Source organism: Odontomachus brunneus, unplaced genomic scaffold (genome assembly GCF_010583005.1).
Source record: "Odontomachus brunneus isolate Ranch 3 - 2012 unplaced genomic scaffold, Obru_v1 Obru_scaffold_042, whole genome shotgun sequence".
In the NCBI taxonomy this organism is placed as follows: Eukaryota; Metazoa; Arthropoda; class Insecta; order Hymenoptera; family Formicidae; genus Odontomachus; species Odontomachus brunneus.
The window spans coordinates 2,135,725-2,156,842 of NW_022639492.1; the positions used below are offsets into that span (position 1 = coordinate 2,135,725).

A 21,118-nucleotide genomic window follows, 5' to 3' on the forward strand; every position below is an offset into this window, starting at 1 on the left:
TATATATATATATATATATATATATATATATATATATACATATATTAAAGATTGATATACGGACGTTATACGAAAATTTTAGAATTATTGATCGTTTAGTTTTATCTCAATTTCACTGCAAATTGATACTTGTTATTGGAGAGATAAATTTCCAAAAAAATAATTTTGTTCAATGAATAGTAAATTTATGAAGGGCTCTTTTAATGTCATTAAAAGTTTTTTTCGATACTTCTCGGATCAGTGTAAGAGAGTAGCACGCACGAACTTCGCGAACAAAAGTTAACACTTATTAGCAGCTTAACTTGGAAATTCTCCGGAGGACGCGAGAGAGAGACAGAGAACTATCCACCGACAAAGGCTAGATATCGTTCGTCGCGAGCGAAGACGTAAATCTTCGCCGTCGACGCGCAGACACGACTTTCTCGTCACTGGGTAGACGACGCGTAATTAATCCGACGGGTTAGGCTAAGTATACGCCTTGTATGTTACGAACGTAACCGGAGACGAACGGAAGCGTCTGGCTTTGAATAAGGCGGAAACGATACGGCACTGAAATCCAGCCGACTAAACCTATCCAGGGACCCGTCGTCGTCGTTTGTCGGATCGAATTTAAGGGATGTGTAATATACGTGACTATATCCTCCGGACTAGATAAAATTACCGTAATCTACTTCTGTCATGCCGCATTGCATGTACGGGAGATTCATCAACGACAGCAGCTAGTGAACCGGTAATTAATAACGAGCAACTGCTTCTTAATATGTATGTTATCCTTTCACTAACGACATGTTTTCCTACCATTAATAGTAACCTTATTCAATTTAATAAACTGCCTTTTTAACATTCAAAACCATCACACACTACCACATACATCAGCTATCACTCTACTTATTGCACATAAGTTGGGACAAATATCCCCTAAAAATGATGTCCCCCAGTGGGGACACATCCGTGTCTCGATCCTATCTCTTTGGCGCCAAACATAGAACTTTTAATTTTTTGTTTTGCTAAAATTACAGTATATCAATGTATTTAATGAAATACAAGTGAAAAAATTGTACCTTTAAAGTAAGACGAACCGATCGCGATTGACACGTGAACATTAGACCAGAATCCAGAGCATTCGAATGACTCTGAAACGACGGAATTAAGGAACGGCCGGGCATTCTCTCTCTCTCTTTCTCTCTCTCTCTCTCTCTCTCTCTCTCTCTCTCTCTCTCTCTCTCTTTCTTTCGAATTAATATTCACCACGATGCTCGCGGGCCGCTTTCCTCGAATTTCCACACGACGTCTAATTTTCCCCGGCGCGCAGCGTATATGTAGCCCCGCACGAGATCACGTCCAAAAAGGAGTTTGTTAACTACGCTCGAATCCAAATTAGAGCTCGCCTGGACGGCGGGTACGGTCTCCGACGAGCGCTCGGAGCCCGACGTTAACGTTATAGGGCGTATAACAGCGGCGTAGCTGCGAATGCCTGGGAGGGACAGAGTGCGAGGTATAAAAACCGTCGGAAATTGTGAGAATCCAAGCGTTTTGTTTATATTTGCGGAAAGGAGTTTGGCTAAGTAATCGTTCGACCAAGCGATTGTTGCACTTCACATACAATTGCGAGAGAGGCAGATCGTTGCTATTTACGTGAGAAAGAAGGAAAGAAAGATGGAAAGAAGAAAAGTTGGAATTATCGTTTGAGTTTCTCGATTTCACTAATTAGGGAGATTCTCCCTATCGAGTTCCCCGATGTTTTTCCTTCAATCGTACTTTCTTCGACGTCTTTTACAATTACACTTGTTAGTTCGCATCTCGTGAATGTTGTATCAAAGGATATCTTTGAGTATAATATTGCAGAGAATTACAAATATAATTGGAGATTTGGAGTATAAATTACTACCAAATATTCAATTGCTGCCTTTGTAACCGAAGAACATATCAACGCGAGTTTCGCTTTATTATCTTTCCATTTCGAGTACACTGAAACAGGTCTCGCTAATTTAACAAAATACTATATAACAAATAATTTGTTATATGGGATAACAAATGATTCCCGTAGGGAACAAATGATTTGTTATTTTCAACTTACTGCTCTAAGCTATTCATAAGTAGATTAAAGATATTATAAGTATCAAAGTTTGGCAGAATACTTATTTTTTTGGGCCACTTTCTCCCAAATGGTGAGGCGCATCAATTTGATATTTATATATCTTTAATCTACTCTTCAATAGCTACAATTTTATCCAAAAATAATTTAAAATGTCGAACGCCATAAAATAGGGCTAAAAGCTTATAAGAGCCTTTTTATCGTATGTTCCTTAGCGAATATATGAACTCTGCTAAGTCTATTCTTATACTATTAGAAAATATAGAAAAATTAAAAGGAATTTATATATAGAAAAATATATATAATTCTCTTAGTATAACTCGCATATCTCGTATGTGTATGTATTTCATCAAAAAATATATCATTAGATATAATATTACAAAGAGAATTCAGGATATTTACTTGCACGAAGTGAAAATTAATTTCTTATATAATAATTAGTTTAATTACATTGTATATAAAATGAATGAAAATCATACTGACCAAGGGCGCACAGTTTCCAGCATTTTCACTCGCAAGAGATAACGCGACGTGCAGTTAATAGTCGTGCATTGTAACAATAAGGTTTATCGTGGAATTGCGCGGGAAAGGGTGAAGGGGGGGTGCGGTATTTTGATGTTCATCCACGCCATCGCCACTGCGCCGCATTCAGCCGCGCAATTCTAGACGGACGCGATGTGCTCTCGGTGTGCTCTCGAAATAGCGATAAACATTCCGTAATTTAATTAGTAATTACACGCAGAGCTCGTTGTAGCGGCGCGGTGCGGCGGCACGATTATCGTACGTGGTGTACTCCGCCTGGATAAACCGCGCTACCTGACTACCGTTGATTGATCGCGTTATAGCGGGCCAGATTACAGAACACGTTATACCGCGGCTATGCGCGAGTTTGACATCGATAAAATCCTCCGGTGCACGTAACGCGGATCCGCCGCCCGGGCCGGGCCACGGCATGGCTGCATCGTTACCCCGGCAACCAGAGGAGTCTCGCACGAAAAACGGAAAAAGGGAGGATTTCGGGGTACTTGTCGGGGTCACATGGGATTTTCGAGGTCCAAGTTGCGCCGCTCGTCGCGTTTCGCATTTGCTATATCGTCGTAGCTTTTGTCTGTGATTCGGGTCGTCCAACGATAACAACGATAACGTCCTGCGTGTTCTTGTCTCAGGGTATTGATATGAGTTACGTGTTTCTTCTTCTTATTCCAATGACTGTTGTGACATACGTCCCGTGTTTCTAACAATTGTATTGTAACGTGATTATGTGAAAAATCTCTTCTTTTTCTAATTTACACGGACCTTAACTCCTAATCCGATCTTCAATTTTAACCAATGAAAATTGATGATACTCAGTAATTAAGAGTTTAATATTATATAATTACTATTACACACACTGAGAGAAAAAATATTTAAAAAATAAAAAATTTTCATTTGTCTGTTATTATAATAACGTGTTTATTTATACTAATATAAAATATTTTTCAAATAAAGACGTATATATTTTCTTAAAAGTTTCTTAAAACTTTAACTTCTCATAAAAGCAACTGTTTGTTATATTTCAGTAAAAGAATTTAGGTTTAAATAAATGTGTTATTAGTATCTTCATCGGGTAAAATATTTCTTATTTTCCAAATATTTTTCTTGTCAGTGTATATGATATATAATATTATATACATATATAATTAATGATATATAATATTATATACATATATAATTAATGATATAAATTATATATATATATTTTTTTTTTCTTTTTATTACTTTTAAGATATGCAACTATAGTAAGAAACATTTACCAATAAGAGTCGTTCGTTAGATATTATGACGATAATTCAAAATCTAACGACTTACATATATTTTATTTATTATTTTATATATATATTTTATTATTTTATATGTATATTTATCATTTATATTTGAACTGGGTAGAAAAAGAAGTCTATTTCGAATATTGGCTTGTTGTCGCCGAAACTACTCAATTTCATCGCGACCGCGATACATTTCCCGCCGCAAACAAACTTCTAAACAAATTCGGCAGCGGCTATGACATCGACTATATTCCGTATATTGTCGGAAAAGAGTAAAGGTTACTATCGATAAGGCAAGTGCGGAAATTGAGCTCCCCCTCCCCCTCTCCCATAAAAAGTTACGCATCGTCGTCACGTCGTCCGCGCTGCGAGAGAAGCAAAGCACCCTCCATAAACTCCGTCTTTCGCTTTTTCAATTTCTCGCCCCCTTGCACCAACTCGCTTTCCCTTGTCTGTCGCGTAAAACGTTTTTACGCGTACCTATTTAACTTTACTTTCGAGGCAATCGCGGGAAGAATAACGTGTTACACTCGTTGTTTCGATATCTCATATTTATTTCTGGATTATTTTCTGACTTTAATATATCAATATTAACGAAATTGATTACACTCACAGTTTAATTCCTCCTTTTATTTCATCCGATACAAATTAAAGTAAATACAGAAAATTTTATAATCGCAGATCTCGTATTTTGTACTAACTCGACGATACGTTTTACCCCCGAAATTCGACATTTATCCAAACACATGTAAATATCTGGACGAAACATTTTGCGAGGAAAAGGTTATGGCACTTCCGCGGCTTTTGCGAAAATATTTAGCTGTATATTAAATCATTAGAACTATAACGTTTGCAATGAACAAAAGTAGTATTTTGAAAGAGATATTTGCCACATCAATACGTTGTAAGACATATACTAATTAAATAATTATGTTCTCCTTAGTAGAAATCCTCTCCTTATCTTAATCTCTTGACGTACGATTCAATCAAGAATAATCTTTCATATGTTTATTATTTTTTATTTTATGTCGCGTCTATGTGTATATAACGTCTACACGAGACATATAATTAATATAGATTTCCATAAAACCCACAGTACGTAGTTGCGCGTAATTCTAATTTATATTCAGTATTCAACATTGTATATCATGACACAAGAGACATAAACGCCATTTGAAGGTAAAGTGTTAATTAATTAACAATACATATTTCGTCCAGATATTCATATGTCGATGATCCAACCACAGCAACGCCACTCTCTGATTTGGTTCGATTTCATCAAATCGCACGTGATATCACGCAGGCTCAGGTTCCGGCTCGGGCAGCAGCGGCTGCGCTTCCAGCACCCTTGGCACCTTACCGCTGAACCGCTGCTACTCGTCCTTGCCGAGGGGCGCCCTGGCCGCTTATGGCAGTCTCACGCGACCTGCCACCTTGCCGCGTCTTCCTCTGGGACTCGGCTTGGGCCCAGCCCCTGGCACTGGCAATGGGCCGCTGCCGCAAAACGAGCGAGACCGCGACAGCAACAGCAGCAGCAAGAGGAACAGCGACAGCGTGCTGTGCCACCGACTACCCCTGCTGCATCCCTTGCCGACTTGTGACGTCGCCAGTCACCAGGGCACCGGCTTTCATGAGATATTCAACGCCATTAGGTGAGTGTCTCGTTCTTTCTTATCGTCTCTTACATGAGGCACGATGAATCTGGGTCCAGCGCAGTGTCGACAGCAAAGTCGTTTTCGATTTCCGAAAATAGGATGGTGCGACATTATTTTCCTACACGGAGAAAAATAATTTGCTGGCCCAGCAAATTTTCTGCTGATCTAGCAAAATCTTTTCATTATTATATGGACAGCAGAAAGATTTGCTAAGAGTACTAATCACTATTTGCTGGATATAATTTGCTGAATCTACAAATTACTTTGCTATAAGAATTATAATGGATTTATATAAGCAGTTACAGTTTTGCTCCGATAGCAAATAAATTTGCTAAGGATACATTATTTTGCATCAATAACAAATGAACGTGAATCTTTAAAAAAATATGCTCAACCAATTTTTTCTATCATGGCAACGAAACTACTTCTGCTGTGATAACGAATAATTTGTAAAATTAGTTACACAACTAAATTTTTTTGATGTCACTACAAATATGCAGTAGCAACGACGATTTTACTAAAAGAACAAAATTATTTTTCTCCTTGCCATCCCAATAATGTGGCCACGTTTTATTTCATTAAGAGTCAACATGTTGCACATAACGCAATAATGAAAAATAATCTTAAATCAAATGACTGTTTCCTTTTCCGTGTTTACAAAGCGCGAGATTGAAAGACGCATTGTTTGATTTCGCGCCGCAAGTGTTGCGATTTAGACGCTTTGTAAACACAGAAAAAAAACATCAATACATGTAGTTCGAGCTTTGCTTTCATTGACGCCAATCGAATGATCACAATTGAAAGGAATGGCGCGTGTGGAAGCGTTCTTCCCGGCCACGCAAGTTGTATTATAAACTTCATGTTCCCCGAGAGTACGGAGAAGTGACACAAATAACTGTGATCGCATCTTTTTCAAAACGCACTAGCCATTTGAGGTTCCGGGATTTTTATCCGATTTCTCGATTATTTCGAATTACCATAAAAAAGCGGTTGCCAGAAAACAAGAGAAACTGAATCGAATAAATCCAAAAGAAGTGGAATCCGAGTGTTCGATCTGTGATGAGGTTCCATTGTCAGTGTTCTTCGTCATTATTCACTCGTGCTATCTCTCGATCATCCCTTTACCGTTTTATCATCCGTATGACGTGGGAAATACCGCGAGCATCACAACTGAAACGGGAATTAGCTACTAATTTATTCTCTCGCGCGAGGATTGTACATTGTTACTCACGCTCGCGGACTATTAATAATCTTTAAAAGGGTGCACATTGAGATGATTTATAGCTCTCGTCGTAATCCCCGGAGCGTTGCGCGTTACTCCGACGTCCGGCAACGGCGGCGGGAAAGTCGATTCGTTTCTTGCAGATGCGAGCCGAGCCTCGGCTGCGCGGCACGGCTGCACTCCCGACTGTATTCCAAAGATCTCGGGAAGATTTCTTTAGATCGCGACAGAAATAAAAGTTTCCACTGCCACCTGCTCCGGCTATTCCTCCTTTTCGTCCACGGCCGAATCCCCACGAAATTGCCGTTGATTCTGAGACTCCACGAATAAACTCTCACCCTCTTACTCCTTCTTACTCGATTGCTCATTTCCGCTGGGTCATCGAAAGCGCGTTTAGAATAATGTGGGTTGATATTGACGGCTGCGAGAGAGGAAGAGAGAGATAGATAGGTCGATAGATAGACAGAGAGTGAAGAAGAGAAAAATACTTCCCCCGTGAATAACATTTATCGGACGTGCCGCACTTTTCGCTTCTTTCATGAACAAAAGAGAAGAAAAAGAGAGAGCCGCGTGACGAAGGGGACTAATCGATCTTGTTTCCCATTCTTGTTTCGCCTCGTCCCGCCGTCTCAGCGTATGGTAGAAACGCGTTCAAGGATTTTCCATATAAGCGTCAGAGGACACACATCCGCACCGGATGTCAGCCTGGCGAAGGGTCGTCCGTCATAATCGGTTCCCATCGTCGAAATAACGACGAGCTCCGCAACGTTCAGCGCGTGACGGCGATGTCTCTTCGGCAGCTTCAATCTCAATTGCGGTAAACCACGCGTCGATCGCGTCATCTCGTTTCGCACGCGATCCTCCGATACGCGAGATTTCGCGAATCCTCCCTTTCATTCATTTTCTCGCGGAATCTTCATTTCGAATCCGTTCGTCGAACGTTTCGGGCTCTCGCTTGTTCCCGCTCGTACATTAACCGGATATCCTCGTGAGAAATCGACATCTTGAGTGCCATGTCGCAATCGAAAGACGGAATTTAGGTGAGAATGAAGTTGCAGAAAGCAAATTTTGGAAACATTTTCTTATTTCTTGGCTACGGTTTTATCACTGGACTTTGTCAATTTCTACGAACAAAATGTTTGGTTCGCTCTATTATTTATTAATAGATTGAAATGTGAGTGTTCTTCTATATATATTCTAATATTCTATACAGAGAATATTATAATTCCTCATATAAATTCTTCTCGATCTTATTATACGTTTTCTAGTAGTGCAAAAATACTGACAAGACCGTCAGTAGAATTTATCTTGCTAAGGAACATAGTAAATTTTTTTTAGTAATAAACTTCAGTTCTTAAGGCAATAAGTAAATATGAAGCCGGAATTTTTGTATAGAAAATACACGTTTATTGTATGAAAATGATAAAAAATATTTTATTCGAAATATTGCCCATCGCTAGTTATACATTTTTCCCACCTGTCTGACAATTTGTGAATGCCACGCCAAAAAAACTGTTGCTCTTTTGAGGCAAACCAGTCATCGAGCCATTTTCGTACATTTTCGTAAGAAGTGAAGCGCTGCTTAGCAAGTGCGTGTCCCATCAATGCAAATAAATAGTAATCGGATGGAGCCAAGTCTGGTGAGTAAGCCGCATGCGAAAGTATTTCTCAACTAAACGCCTCAATCGTTTCCTTGACCAGTTTTGCTGTGTGTGATGGTGCATTATCATGAAGCAAAATCACTTTGTGTTGCCTTTTTTATATTCTGGTCGTTTTTCACGCAAAGCTTGATTCAAATCGATCATTTGTTGTCGGTAGCATTCAGTATTAACGGTTTAGCCAGGTTTTAGCAGCTCATAATAGATCACACTCTTCTGATCCTATCAAACACAAAGCATTGTCTTCCGTCCATAGCGATTTAGCCTTGCAGTAGATGTCGATGGTTCGCCTGGAGTTACCCATAATCTTTTACGCTTAGGATTCTCAAAATATATCCACTTTTTATCGCCAGTCACAATTCGATGGAGAAATGACTTTCTTTTGTACCTGGCGAGCAGCATTTCGCAAGTGGTTTTTCGGTTTTCCTGCTGTCTTTCATTCAGTTCATATGGGACCCATTTTCCCATCTTCTGGATCTTTCCCATGGCTTTCAAACGTATGGAGACGGCTTCTCGTGTCACATTTAATTCAACAATGCTTGCAATTCGCTGTCTTCAAACTTTTTCGGTGGTCTTCCACGTTCTTCGTTTCTCACGTCAAAATCGCCACTTTTGAATTTTTTAAACCACTCAAAGCACTATGATTTACCAAGAGCATGCTCACCGTAAGCTTCGACAAGCATTCGATGCGATTCTGTAGCAGTTTTCTTCAAATGGTAACAGAAAATCAATGCTGTCCGCAAATCGTAGTTTCCAGGCACAAAATTCGACATGTTCAACGCTATTACAAACTATGCTGTTGTATGAAACTTGTATTGTTGTGAGTTGAAAATCTTTGTCAGATATGTCAACAAGGAAATGGCGCCAATGACGCGGTTTGACGGTAACTACATTGACAGCTAGGGCCATCTATGGGCAAATTCCGGTTTCATATTTACAGATCTGGTAGCACATATGACGCGGATATCTAATAAATCGAGGAGTAGAATGTCAACACTTTGACTAGAAATTTGTTCCACAGTCGTCAGGTTAATCCCAATTAGTTATCTGCTTTATATAAGCTGATGTTTCAGGTCCTTATAAATTATGTAAAACAACGTGGCCATCGGATCATTATTAATAATTAAAATTATTAATAATTAAGACTTCATTAATAATTAGAACCCGATAAAATCGTCTTAAACAAACCAAATGATTAATTGGGATCAAACTGATCAAGGATGCTTTTTATGGATTATTATTATATTATATTTATTTGAAGTGAATTCCGATTGGAATAATTCAGTTATACTTTAGATTTCTATTGTATTTCGGGAAAACGGAATTTTTCCGATCGGAATCCGTTCTGAATAAGTCCATAATAGCACTTCAGAATTGGATAAACTTCTAATCGGTATGTTCCTCATTTGCAAAATTGTACGGTAATTTTTACTATATAAAATTCGTTGCTTATATCGCTTCATACCCAAGACGTTCCACCACCGTCGAAAATTTCGCGCTAAACGACGACACCGTGCCTTTTACCGTCCTGTTTTCGCGAGATATCACCGGTTATCGGTAAATATCGGGCATGGAATCCAACATGAGTATCGGGAAATTCGCGCGAGGCGTCTTCGAGGGTACTCATGAACGAACGAAGATACATCGCTTCGTGGAGGGTACGACGGGATGTTTCGCCGACTCGCCGACGAAGTTCATCCGGCTAACGCGAGTTCGCGAATTCTCGGGTCGCTCACGACGGAGGCGACGGCGGTGGAGGAGGCGATTTTTCATCGTTTCAAGTTTCGCCGACATTTTTCATCGTCGGGCGATCTTCTCCCTCTTCTCTTTCGTCGTTCCCGACGAGCTTCCTAAATCACACGCGCAACACTGCCCGTGATAAGAGACAGGACTCTCGGGATTAGAGAAAAAGAAAGGGAGGGATAGGGAGAGAGAGTTCTCACGATAAAAAAGTTCAACCACGACAATGTCCACACTGGCAACGGTAGTCCACTGAATCGCACAAGTCGAAACTTCGACAAATCTCCTACGGATTATTCACAATTTCTCCGTTTGATCGATGGCAACGTAGTTTTGAACAGAACTGAGTAGTCGGACAATTTCTGTCTAGAGGACTGAGCGTTGTTTCTAATTGTTTTGAGCAGATAACGGGGAATGCGATGTTGATTAATTTAACTTAATGAGTATCAACAGAGAAGTAGAATACAGCTCTGATAATTGTTGAGAATTCCAATCAGAATCTATAAGGAGCTCAGCAAAAACCAACGTTAGATGGTAAATGGCAACGTGGTAAACGTTAGATGGAATAATAGCACCAATTAAATTAAATAATAGAATCAATTAAATTAACAGTTAACATGTGAATAACTTATATAAAATAACGCGACAAACGATTCTATTTCCCATTTTTTAACAGAGCTTGGAGCTATTCAAATATTGATTGTTATTTTAATTTGTTTGCACAATTTCGATCTAGTCATTTCTACTGTAACTCTTACAGATTTTTTTTTTTTTTTTTTTTTTTTTGATCGAATATTCCAGTGTTTTGGTTCATTTAAACGTTGGAATATCGTCAATTCCGCGCGAAGCGGGGGCGATACTTAAAATTTGGAGAATTGGCGTGACGAACGTCGGAGAAAATAAGCGTGAGCGCGGAAAGATCGTCTGATAAAAAGGGGAACTCTTTAACGCCTTCTGATTTCCGTTTCAATGCGTCTAATAAGGAAAGTTATGGAGGCCTTTCGTGAAACGCAGGCTTTCATCCGAATTAGCGCCGTTACTTTCGCGAGGGAGGGTAGAACGTGCGCGCTTTCGAGGAAAGATTTCAATTTTCCGCTCGGAATTGAAAGGACGACTGCGACTCTCCCGAGAAGCCGGTCGAGCGCGTTTTATTAGCGTTTCCCGAGACCGAAGCGGATTTCGTCCCTTTCTCCGTCTCCCCCTCGCTCGCGACACTTTCTCCAATAATCCGATGGCATTTGTGAATAAACACGAGCGTGGTATAAATAGCGACGTTACATCTCAAAGAACGCCCGTGGATCCCGGCGACACCGACACGGCTGTTACGACCGTGTCTAGGTGAGCCGAGTGACTCTCGAGTCGCACAGACAAGAATTCCGAGAGCACCTTCGACTTTAAATGAGCCGGAATGTAAGGCAGGGGGTCAATTCGTTCGCGTTTAAACGCGTCGCGTCGTTCAAGTGGTTCGAGACGGTTTGCGTAGTCAAGTGGTAAAGACTCACGTTTTGGAAAATTGAAATTGGATGTATTCATGCGTGCAAATTAATTTTTAGAGATGTGCACGGGAAGAATTTCACAGTAAAAATTACTATAGAGTATTGCAACCGAATAAATCAACATTCTGCAGCAATTGGGTTGTTCTTTCATTTCGCGTGTGCTGTTTACATTTTAGAAACTGAAATATGCTATTAAATAATTTACTACATTTCTAGCGAAATTTACTGTTTTTTAGCCAGCTAGACTTTACTGGCAATTTATTCCTGCACTACTATACTCTGAGAGGAAAAATACCTAGAAAATAAAAGAAACTTAGAACGAGCACTGATAACAAATTTACTTAATTAAATTAACTAATTAAATTAACAATTAACATGTGAATAATTTATATAAAGCAACGCGATAAACGTTTCTATTTCCCATTTTTTAACAGAGCTTAGAGTTACTCAAATATTGATTGTTATTTTAATTTGTTTGCGCAATTTTGACCTAGTTATTTCTATAACTGTTACAGGTCCTTTCTTTTTTAATTTTGATCAAATATTCCAATGTTTTGATTCATTTAAACGTTGGAATATCGTCGAGTTCACGCGAAGCGGGGGCGATATTTAAAATTTGGAGAATCGGCGTGACACACGAACGTCGGAGAACATAATCGTGAGCGCGGAAAGATCGTCTAATAAATCTAGATTATTTTATTTAAATAGAAGAAATAATTGCTTTCACGAAAAGAGGACTAAAGTTCTGAGGAAATGTATATTTTCTTATTTGAGAAATATTTAAATATTTTATAATCAGTTTGTGTCTGAAGAATACGCTGCACGACGCCCAATATACTACCCGACTCTTCGTACATAATCAATGTAAGTAAATATGTTTTTGTAGCACCTCACCAAATAAATATTTTTTACTTCTTAAATATTTTTTCTCAGTATAGAAACATAAAATATAAGAATAGTTTCTCAGTATAGAAACGTAAAATTGGAAATAACTTACATGAAAAAGTGTAATATTTTCTCTCTGTGCACAAGTGAGACTCGATACGTTTAATATACCACATTAATATTAATATGTAACATTACAATGGCATGTAGAATTAATTGCTACGACAAATTCTATTATACAGACACATCGATGCGCCATCGATGTCTTCATATTTTAATGAAGTGCAAACGTGTTACTCTGTATACAACGTAAGCATTTGCACGTGATGCTTAATAAGAACTCAACGAAGAATTCGTTAGTACATTGGGCGCCGTAGCGTATTTTTCAGACGAACGGAGCACTCCTACCGTATATGTAAAGATCTCCACGGGACGAAATAAAGTCGAAAGCGGGAAGGTATTCCACGGAACGTACACCGGTAACGCAGTTAAGGATCCGGTATTTTTCTTTCGCGCAAGGTGTACCTACATCCGCGCAACCTCCTCCTCCGCCCAATCTTTCCTCGAGCGGGAGAGATCCAAATGCGATTTTCCAGAACTTACTGACCTGTAATCGAACGCGCCATTTCTCCTTCCGTGAGCGCGATAATGCTCTTAATAAATGATTATGCGACTTAAATTATACTTGAAATTACGGATCGGTGAAATCGCCGTCACGTTGTATCTTCCCGTTGAATTCGCCGGAGCAAACTGAGATAATTCCTCGGGGCTTTTCCCGCGAAGGAGTGCGCATTAAGTGGCTAGACACATTCGCGGATTACACGCGCCCAACCGCAATGAAACTTCCGCATATCTTTTTTACACCGCGCCTGATGTAATACGGTAACAATGTCATAAGATTCCGGTGGCAGAGCTTCCGCCGAAGATGGACGCGCTTATCGACGTCGTGAAGAGAACGGGAGACTTAACTCGGAATTACAACGCAATTTTACAGCCAACCGGATTCAGTCCTCGGTCGGTCTCACGACGACGATGACTGGCGGAGGACTCGGCTTCGGAGATTGCATTGCACGATCCCGGTCGCAAATAAATATTTCGCAATTGCCGCGGGATGTTTGTTCCGGCCGCGATGAGGCGAGCGCGAAGCGTATCGCGCTCTTTATAAGAGTATAAAGCCAAGTAACTTCGAATACGGCGCGCAATAAAAGGCGACGCGATAAAGCCAGGAGCGAGGAGTTAACTCTGGTAAAAATGCACCCGCGTTCTATTTCCTTTAAACCGCGGCTTTCTCTCTCTTTCTCTCTTCCTCCCCCTGCCTCCTTCTCTCAGCTGCGCGTACCGCGGGCGAAATCCCCGCCAGTAAAACTGTCGAAACTTAAGCGGTATCCGCGCGCAATACCGCCGCGGTCGTTTGACTTACGATCGCGACTCTATTGCGTCCTAGAGCTTATCCGCGCGATTTCAGATCACGGTAAACGCTCCCATTCCCATCTTCGCAACGCGGAAATCGCGCCGCGCAACGCCACGACACGTTCCGCACTTGTTCCGCGCTATTCGCCGTACTTTTATATTAGATGCTTCAATTTCGTGACAACAGATTCTCAGAGATTGTCGTGCGTGTGGAAGTGATCAAAACGAATATTCTATTTCTTTTTCCATATAAAATCTTATCCTGGGAAACCACTTCCCTGAGAAACTACACCCAGTTCGAAATGATCTGATTTTATTTTTTCCTCTCCGCGAAGACGGAGTGATATTTTCAAGACAATCAACGGATCAGTGCTCTTTGAGACGCAAACGCGAAGATCCGAAAATAATTTTCGGAATCGAAGATTCTCAAATCCTTCAGGAAGGAATCCCAGGATAACTTTTATTCGAGAAAATGTTCGTTTCGGCTATACTGAGAAAGAATGTCTGAAAAATAGTACATATACCTCTGGTGGGTACTAATAACATATTTGCTTAAATCTAAAATCCTTTATTCAAGTAAAATAAACAATTGCTTTGGTGAAGAGCTAAAGTTTCCTTAAGATATTTCTAAGAACATGTACATTTTCGTATTTGAAAAATACTTTATATCGGTATAAGTAAATATGTTATTAGTGATATCTGTCGAATAAATATTCACTGTCTCTTAGATATTTCTTCTCTCAGTGTGCAAGAAACCCTGAAAGTCTGCCAGAAACATCCAGCAGGCTAAGTATTATAAAATTGACGCTTTCACTGTGATTTTCACGAAAGTCGGCAAAAATGAAAATGAGGAGCCGTACGCATTCGTGGCGTAACTCCAGACTGAAGTTGCGATTCATATTCAGCACGCTCGAAGAGGGATTCCGACGCAATTTGAGAAAAGCCGGCGTGCGTCTCCGCTCGCGGGGGCGAATCATATCGCCGGGCAAAATAATACAAATCCCCGTGTATTTTTATGAATCGTTTCTCCCGACGCGGCTTATTTAAATAATAATAACGCGAGAGTCGGTCGAGAGAATTCGACCGCAACCAAAGCCGCGGAAAATTAAACGCAAGCCCGAGCAGTACAGATGCGTGCGCGCGCGCGCGCGTAACCTGAACCGTACGTGCTTTATTTCGGCCGAACTTTTTTATGGCGCAACTCTACCGTGCGGCACGCCATTTGTTCCTTCCCACAAGTCCCGAAACTCTCACAACGAAGGGTCGAAAAATTGTGTTCGGCCCGATCACGCATAGTATGTAACAAATAAACCGCCCCGGCTGCTCGTTGCAACACTTCCCGATACATTTCATTACATTTAAATACATACATGTTGCATGTATACATGTGTGTTACCGTGCAACGGTTAACATCACAATGCACGAAGATCCCTGAATTTTCGCACTTATCAATATTCATCTACGGAACGCATGCGGACTTGCTTTTATTTGTCAGTTGAAGCTTGTCAAAATTAGTAAAACTTTTCCTTCGACATTTGCATTCATCCGAAAAACTTTCATCCTACTCTAAATTCGAATCTGAGCATCTTAGTTAAGGGAAATTTGAAATAACGACAATTAATCCAAGCCTTAGATATTTAATCATAAAATAAAAACAAGAGGAAAACAGCAGAAAATGTTTTGCGCGATAAATAAAATTTAAAAGATCAGAAACGCGAGGTTAAATTTAATGAATTAAGGAATTTTAATTTAATCTAAATTAAAACACTAAATTAAAATATTTTTAATAAAGTAACATTTATTTAGTTTGAAATTAAAATTAGAACTTTATTCTTATCATAATATTGTGCATCACAAACACTTCGGTTTTATTTTCGACTGTTTTCAATGTGTTATTATACAGCTGACGCTGCTTCCTGTGCTACAACTCTATGTAGGACCATTGCACGCATGAATTGCGAGCTTTTTAGACATTTATGCTTTGTAATAATTTTTCGCTTTTCCTCCCACACTGCCTGTGTCGTTTCCTCAAGCATGGCTGCGCTCGAGAGTTTCAGCTCCGCGATAATTCACATATTTCATTCTCGATAATATCGCTATATCATAATATATTGAAAAGATTACATAGCAAAATCAAAATAATTATAATACACAATATTATATCAAAAACAAACTTTTAACTTAACGTTTCCATTTGCATCAGAATCTTCGCACATCCGATTCTCACGAGTCTTTCTTATTTTTATTTCGTAAATAAATAATTTTATATTATTTAACAAAATATATTATGTAAATTATATATATAATATATAAAATAAATATATAATATATAAATTTTATACAATATTTTTTAGAATATAATAAATTGTCTCTTCTCACAGGATAAAAAACAAAAAAGATAACCATGCATTGAATGCATATTGAACATTTTTCTCTATACATTTTCGTTCTCTTTCACTGCGACTCACTGATTACAATTCCGTCTCCGAAAGCAGACGGAAGGAATCGATTAAACCGCAATTAATTCTATCCCTCGTGGGCGTTCATGGTGACGCGACGTCCCAAGGAAAAAAGCACGCACGGGGCGATAATTCAACGGGACGATCGTCAGTGGATTCGGAAAGGAACGGTCGCGAGCTCGCGGGGGAACGGGCGCTTTAAATCGAAGCTGAGGTGCGACGACCGTAAGAAATTCCAACGGTGTATCCTCGCCGAAATCCAGCTTTATTACGCAAGCCTGACGGCGAAGCTCCCGTTCTCGGCGGGAACGTTTATTTTTGTTGGGAATTCGCGGCACGACGCGCGCGTACGTTCTCGCCCGGGTATATATTTTTGTTCCCATAGAGATACGTCGAGTGCCCCCCGCACGTTTTCTCTTTCTCTCTCTCTCCCCAGCCCCTCTTTCTCTCTGTCTCTTTCTCTCTCGCCCTTCCACTCTCCTCTTTCGCAAGCAAGTGGAGCGAATTTACCGTGGTGCGGATACCGCTAAAGGCAACGCCATTAGACGTACGTACGTACGTAGGTATGTAGGTACGTACGTAGCACTGCGGTGGCAATACAGTCGAGAGTAAATATGGACCAAAGTAGATACCATTAAATCCAGACGCGATACAACGCCGGGGCGATACTCGCCAGACCCTGCCAGACAATCGTCCGTCTTAAATTGCCACCATTAAACGCACGTACGCGCACGTAAATCCCCGGCCGTGTCTCGGCCGCGATTCGATTATTCGCCCTGTAATTCGGCACGCCGTTGTCTTACGCGTTGTATACGCGCGTTACTATCACGCGCTTGTGTGTTTGTTCATTACGTTCGTTGCGTCGTGACGTTGATCGATCCTGCTCACGTAGCGAGATTACGCGCGTTGTTTGAGAAACGTGAGTCCGCGCGCGCGACGGGATAATCGCGCGGCGTGTTTCCCATTAAGTCGACGTCGAACTAAAATTGAGGGAGAGTTCCGCCGGAGTTACGGCCGCAAAAGGACCACGAGTTACGTGATAGTAATGAAGTGACGAAAAACTTGGAAATCGCTGTAACAAAGGTTTTCCCCGCGAGATAGAAGACAATCGCGACGGGAACGTTATCTCGACGAAATTTAAAAGGCCTTTGGATTTTGCGCGAAGAATGTAGCAGCGAGCTAATAGAAACTAGCCAATGTATGTTACTCTCCAAATTTTCCGAAATAAAATCTCAATTGGAAGAACAAACATTTATTTGGACCGATTATGAAATCACTCTATCGATCACTCGAAATCGTACGAGTGAACGTTTCATTTAAACTACAGTAGATTTCTCATATTAAGGGAACACAAAATAGTCTAAAATTATTATTTTTAGTCTCAAGCATATTTTTTGTTTGTTCTACATTTAACGTGAAAATGATAGTAATGACATGGATATAAAGTTATTATCGCCAACATCATAGAATTTAGTAAAAAATTTGTTTTTTTGATGATATAATTTAGAATAATTATTCTTTTATGTGATTATAAATTTTTTCATTACAAAGTGATTATAGTTAAAAATATTTTTTTCTCAATATAGGAGTGAATATTGCAATTGATTAGAAAGAATTTCTTCTCACGAATAAATTAGATTTACTTTTCAATTTTGAGTGAAAATATTTACGACGACTCAGATCGGGCAATTTACTTTATATGAGTGAAAGAGCACTCGAATTCGAGTGACTTGACTCTACCTCTCGAATAAAATTTTATCCCAAAAAATTTAGAATAAAATTAGAATGAAGAAACTTAGGATGAATTTAGAGAAATTTAAAGAACTCTTGCCACGAATATTTATAAGAATAAAATAGTGTACCAAGAATACCGTAAAGTTACACGCGTGAACCAACCACGTGTGTGCGAACATCAACGTATGCGACATACCACGTCGAGATAAAATCTGCTCTGAATCCATCCAGAAAAACTCACGCAAAAAGAGCATTAAAACTTTTTTGCGACTCGACGTATGCTCGTAAGCTTCGTCTCGTCGTCACAGATGGCCATTCTCGCTTTATAAGATTGATGAACGGAGATGAAATTCGAGACGGAGATCGCCGTTAGGCATTCTGTCTCTCCTTCCCTCCTTCTTTCTTCCCTCCCCCCTCTCTCTCTCTCTCTCTCTCTCTCTCTCTCTCTCTCTTTCTGTCTGCCTTGTAGTTAAGGGCAAAGTCTTGTCCACGATTTGAGAGTCGGACAGACTGCCATCAATCTTAAATGATTATTGCCTCATCAGCTGATTCGATTAAATCTTTTTCTCTCCTCGCCCGATCTAGCGCAATGGCGGCACTCATTTTTCTCGCCGAAATAGAAGTCAAATAAAACGAGCACGCGATACCCCATTCCTCATGATTCAGCTTACTACAGTAAAGCGAACTTTGCGATTCGCGATGGGATTAAAAATAATACAAACATACGTGATGACGCGGCTGGTTTCTGAAATCAACAGAAAGAAGAAAAATTGGCTCGACGATTAACAATTTTCACGATATATCTGCGATTCTAAAAGCTCTTGGATTTATTTGTCGGTAGTGCGAACTTTGCAATTCTCGATGCGATTGCAGATAACGCAGATATGCGAGACGACGCTCCACACCGGTCGGTTTCAGAGGCCAATAAAAAGAAAAAGAAATGACTCGACGATTAATAATTTTCACAATATATATGTATCTATGATTCGATTCTTTGACCGCAATAGCTGCTTGCATGTATGCGTGAGTGAACATGGCACTCGGCGTGTTTAACCGACACACGGCCAGCCTCGGGAGATAATTAGAACACACTATGAATGAAACAGTACAGAAAATGGAAATTTCCAGCGCGTATCACGATCAGCGTGTCGCATTGGACGACGACCGTCCAGGCCACGCCACGGGCACGAGCTTCCAAATTTATTTTTCGCAATAAATATTTTATTTCTTCCTAGAATATTTGAAAACTTCCACTCAGACACATATCCCGCTGAGGAGATATTCAGAAGTCCTCTTCATCTTCGTATCGCAAAGCAGTCAAGCTAATCGACCATCTTTTTTCGCGTCCTTCAGAGAGCCAAACTGCAAGCTGAGGTCTCTGAACGTGTCCAAGTGTCTTCTGGGCGGCTTGGACGCCGGCTGCTTAGGCGAGACCATCAGAAGAGCTCGCAATTTGGACGCACTGAGGGCTGCCGGGGCGTCGAGACCGGCCGACGTGATGCCTCTCGTGCTGGCTTTGACGGAGGCACCGTGTCTCCAGCTGCTGGACTTGTCTAGTCCTCGACTGGCCCTGGACGATCACCTCTCGAGGCTACTGTGCCACGCACTTGCCAGGAACACGACCCTCAAGCTGCTCAGTCTAGAGGGATGGACCTTCCGGATAGAGGTGAGTTCGCAGCAAATTCAATTGTGCGCTGTTCGCATTCATCATCCTGCGATTTATGAGAACACGTTAATTCTCTTTATGTAAAAATGCGTTCCACATAAGCTTTATGGGACTTTCGTGAAGTGACGAGAGTCCTGGCAAGTTTGATTTTTCGAGTATCCGAAGCTTGCGTCTCTTTGATGTGAAACTTCATAGAATTGAAAACTGCAATATATCAGCAAGGTTAAGGCACTTACGGGTCTCTTGATTAATAATATCCAAAGCGAAAAAACGTATGCTTAGAATCCTTGCAGGATTAAAGCTTATGTCCATAAAATGACACTCGTGGTCGATTGAGCGTATTTGTAAAGTATTCCGAAAATGTTCTCTTCACTTTAACGATCAAGGAATAGCCATAAAATTAACGTAAAAAATTATGAGGAGAAAAAGACTAAGAAGAATGGTTGTATATATGTCACTTAAATTTTACGGCTATTTGTTGATCGTTAGGACAAGAAAAAGATTTTCGGAATATTTGGCAGACGTGCTCAGCTGCTCCGAAAATTACTTTGCGGATATATCCTTTTATTTTGCGAGGATCCTGGTCAGGCATTTTCTCGCTTGTGACGTTATCAATCGAGAGTCTCGCAGCAAAGGATTAAGAGCTTTAACGAGAGCTATAATCCGACGCGATAACTCGACTTACTCGTCGCGCTTGTTTTACACATCGACGCCCTAGTCGCGAAAAAATAACTTTTCCCAAAGGACGACGGCTTATTTTGTGCGGAGTCTCGCACTTTAAGAAGCTCTTCCGAGATTAAGATCCGTCAGAAAGCAAGAATTTATCCGTCAACGATCCCACCCTCCTGCGTTTCTCCTCGCGGAGAAAAATTCCGGCTCCTCGAAGGAGTCGAGAGAAAATCGCGGCTATTATACCGAGGATAAACAGCGCGTACATAAAGCAGCCGACCGAACGTCCAGCTTCCTCGTAACGTCATTTATTTTCGCGCAGCGTTGCGCAAGGGAGGGAGGAGGAAAACGGCGAAGCAATCCACGAGGACGACATCGCGCAGGAAAGGAGGAAAGAGGGGTGAGCGAACACCAGAGAGAGATAGAAACGGCGATAGGAATAGAGACAGAGCACGCGCTCGCGAGATGGGAATAAGGAGGAAGTAGAAGAAGCGGGAATTATTTTGCTCTTCCGTGCGGGCGTGCAATTTCGAAAAGTGCAGCACGGTAATGTCTCGCATCCGCGAAGCGGAGCTTACAATAGCGCGAGCACGCCAGAGAGACCACGTGTAGCCCGAGAGAAGA

The 21,118-nt window shown here is 40.6% G+C and overlaps 1 protein-coding gene across 6 annotated transcripts in view; it reads left to right on the plus strand.

The window, feature by feature from the left end:
- The window catches only part of LOC116844583, a 414,325-nt gene that overhangs the window by 356,136 nt on the left and 37,071 nt on the right, over positions 1–21,118 (plus strand). For all 6 annotated transcript variants that reach the window (XM_032816331.1, XM_032816332.1, XM_032816328.1 and 3 more), the window contains 2 exons: positions 5,204–5,552; positions 19,513–19,825. In XM_032816331.1, coding sequence (XP_032672222.1) covers positions 5,204–5,552; positions 19,513–19,825 — 662 coding nt within the window. The remainder of the gene's footprint in view (positions 1–5,203; positions 5,553–19,512; positions 19,826–21,118) is intronic.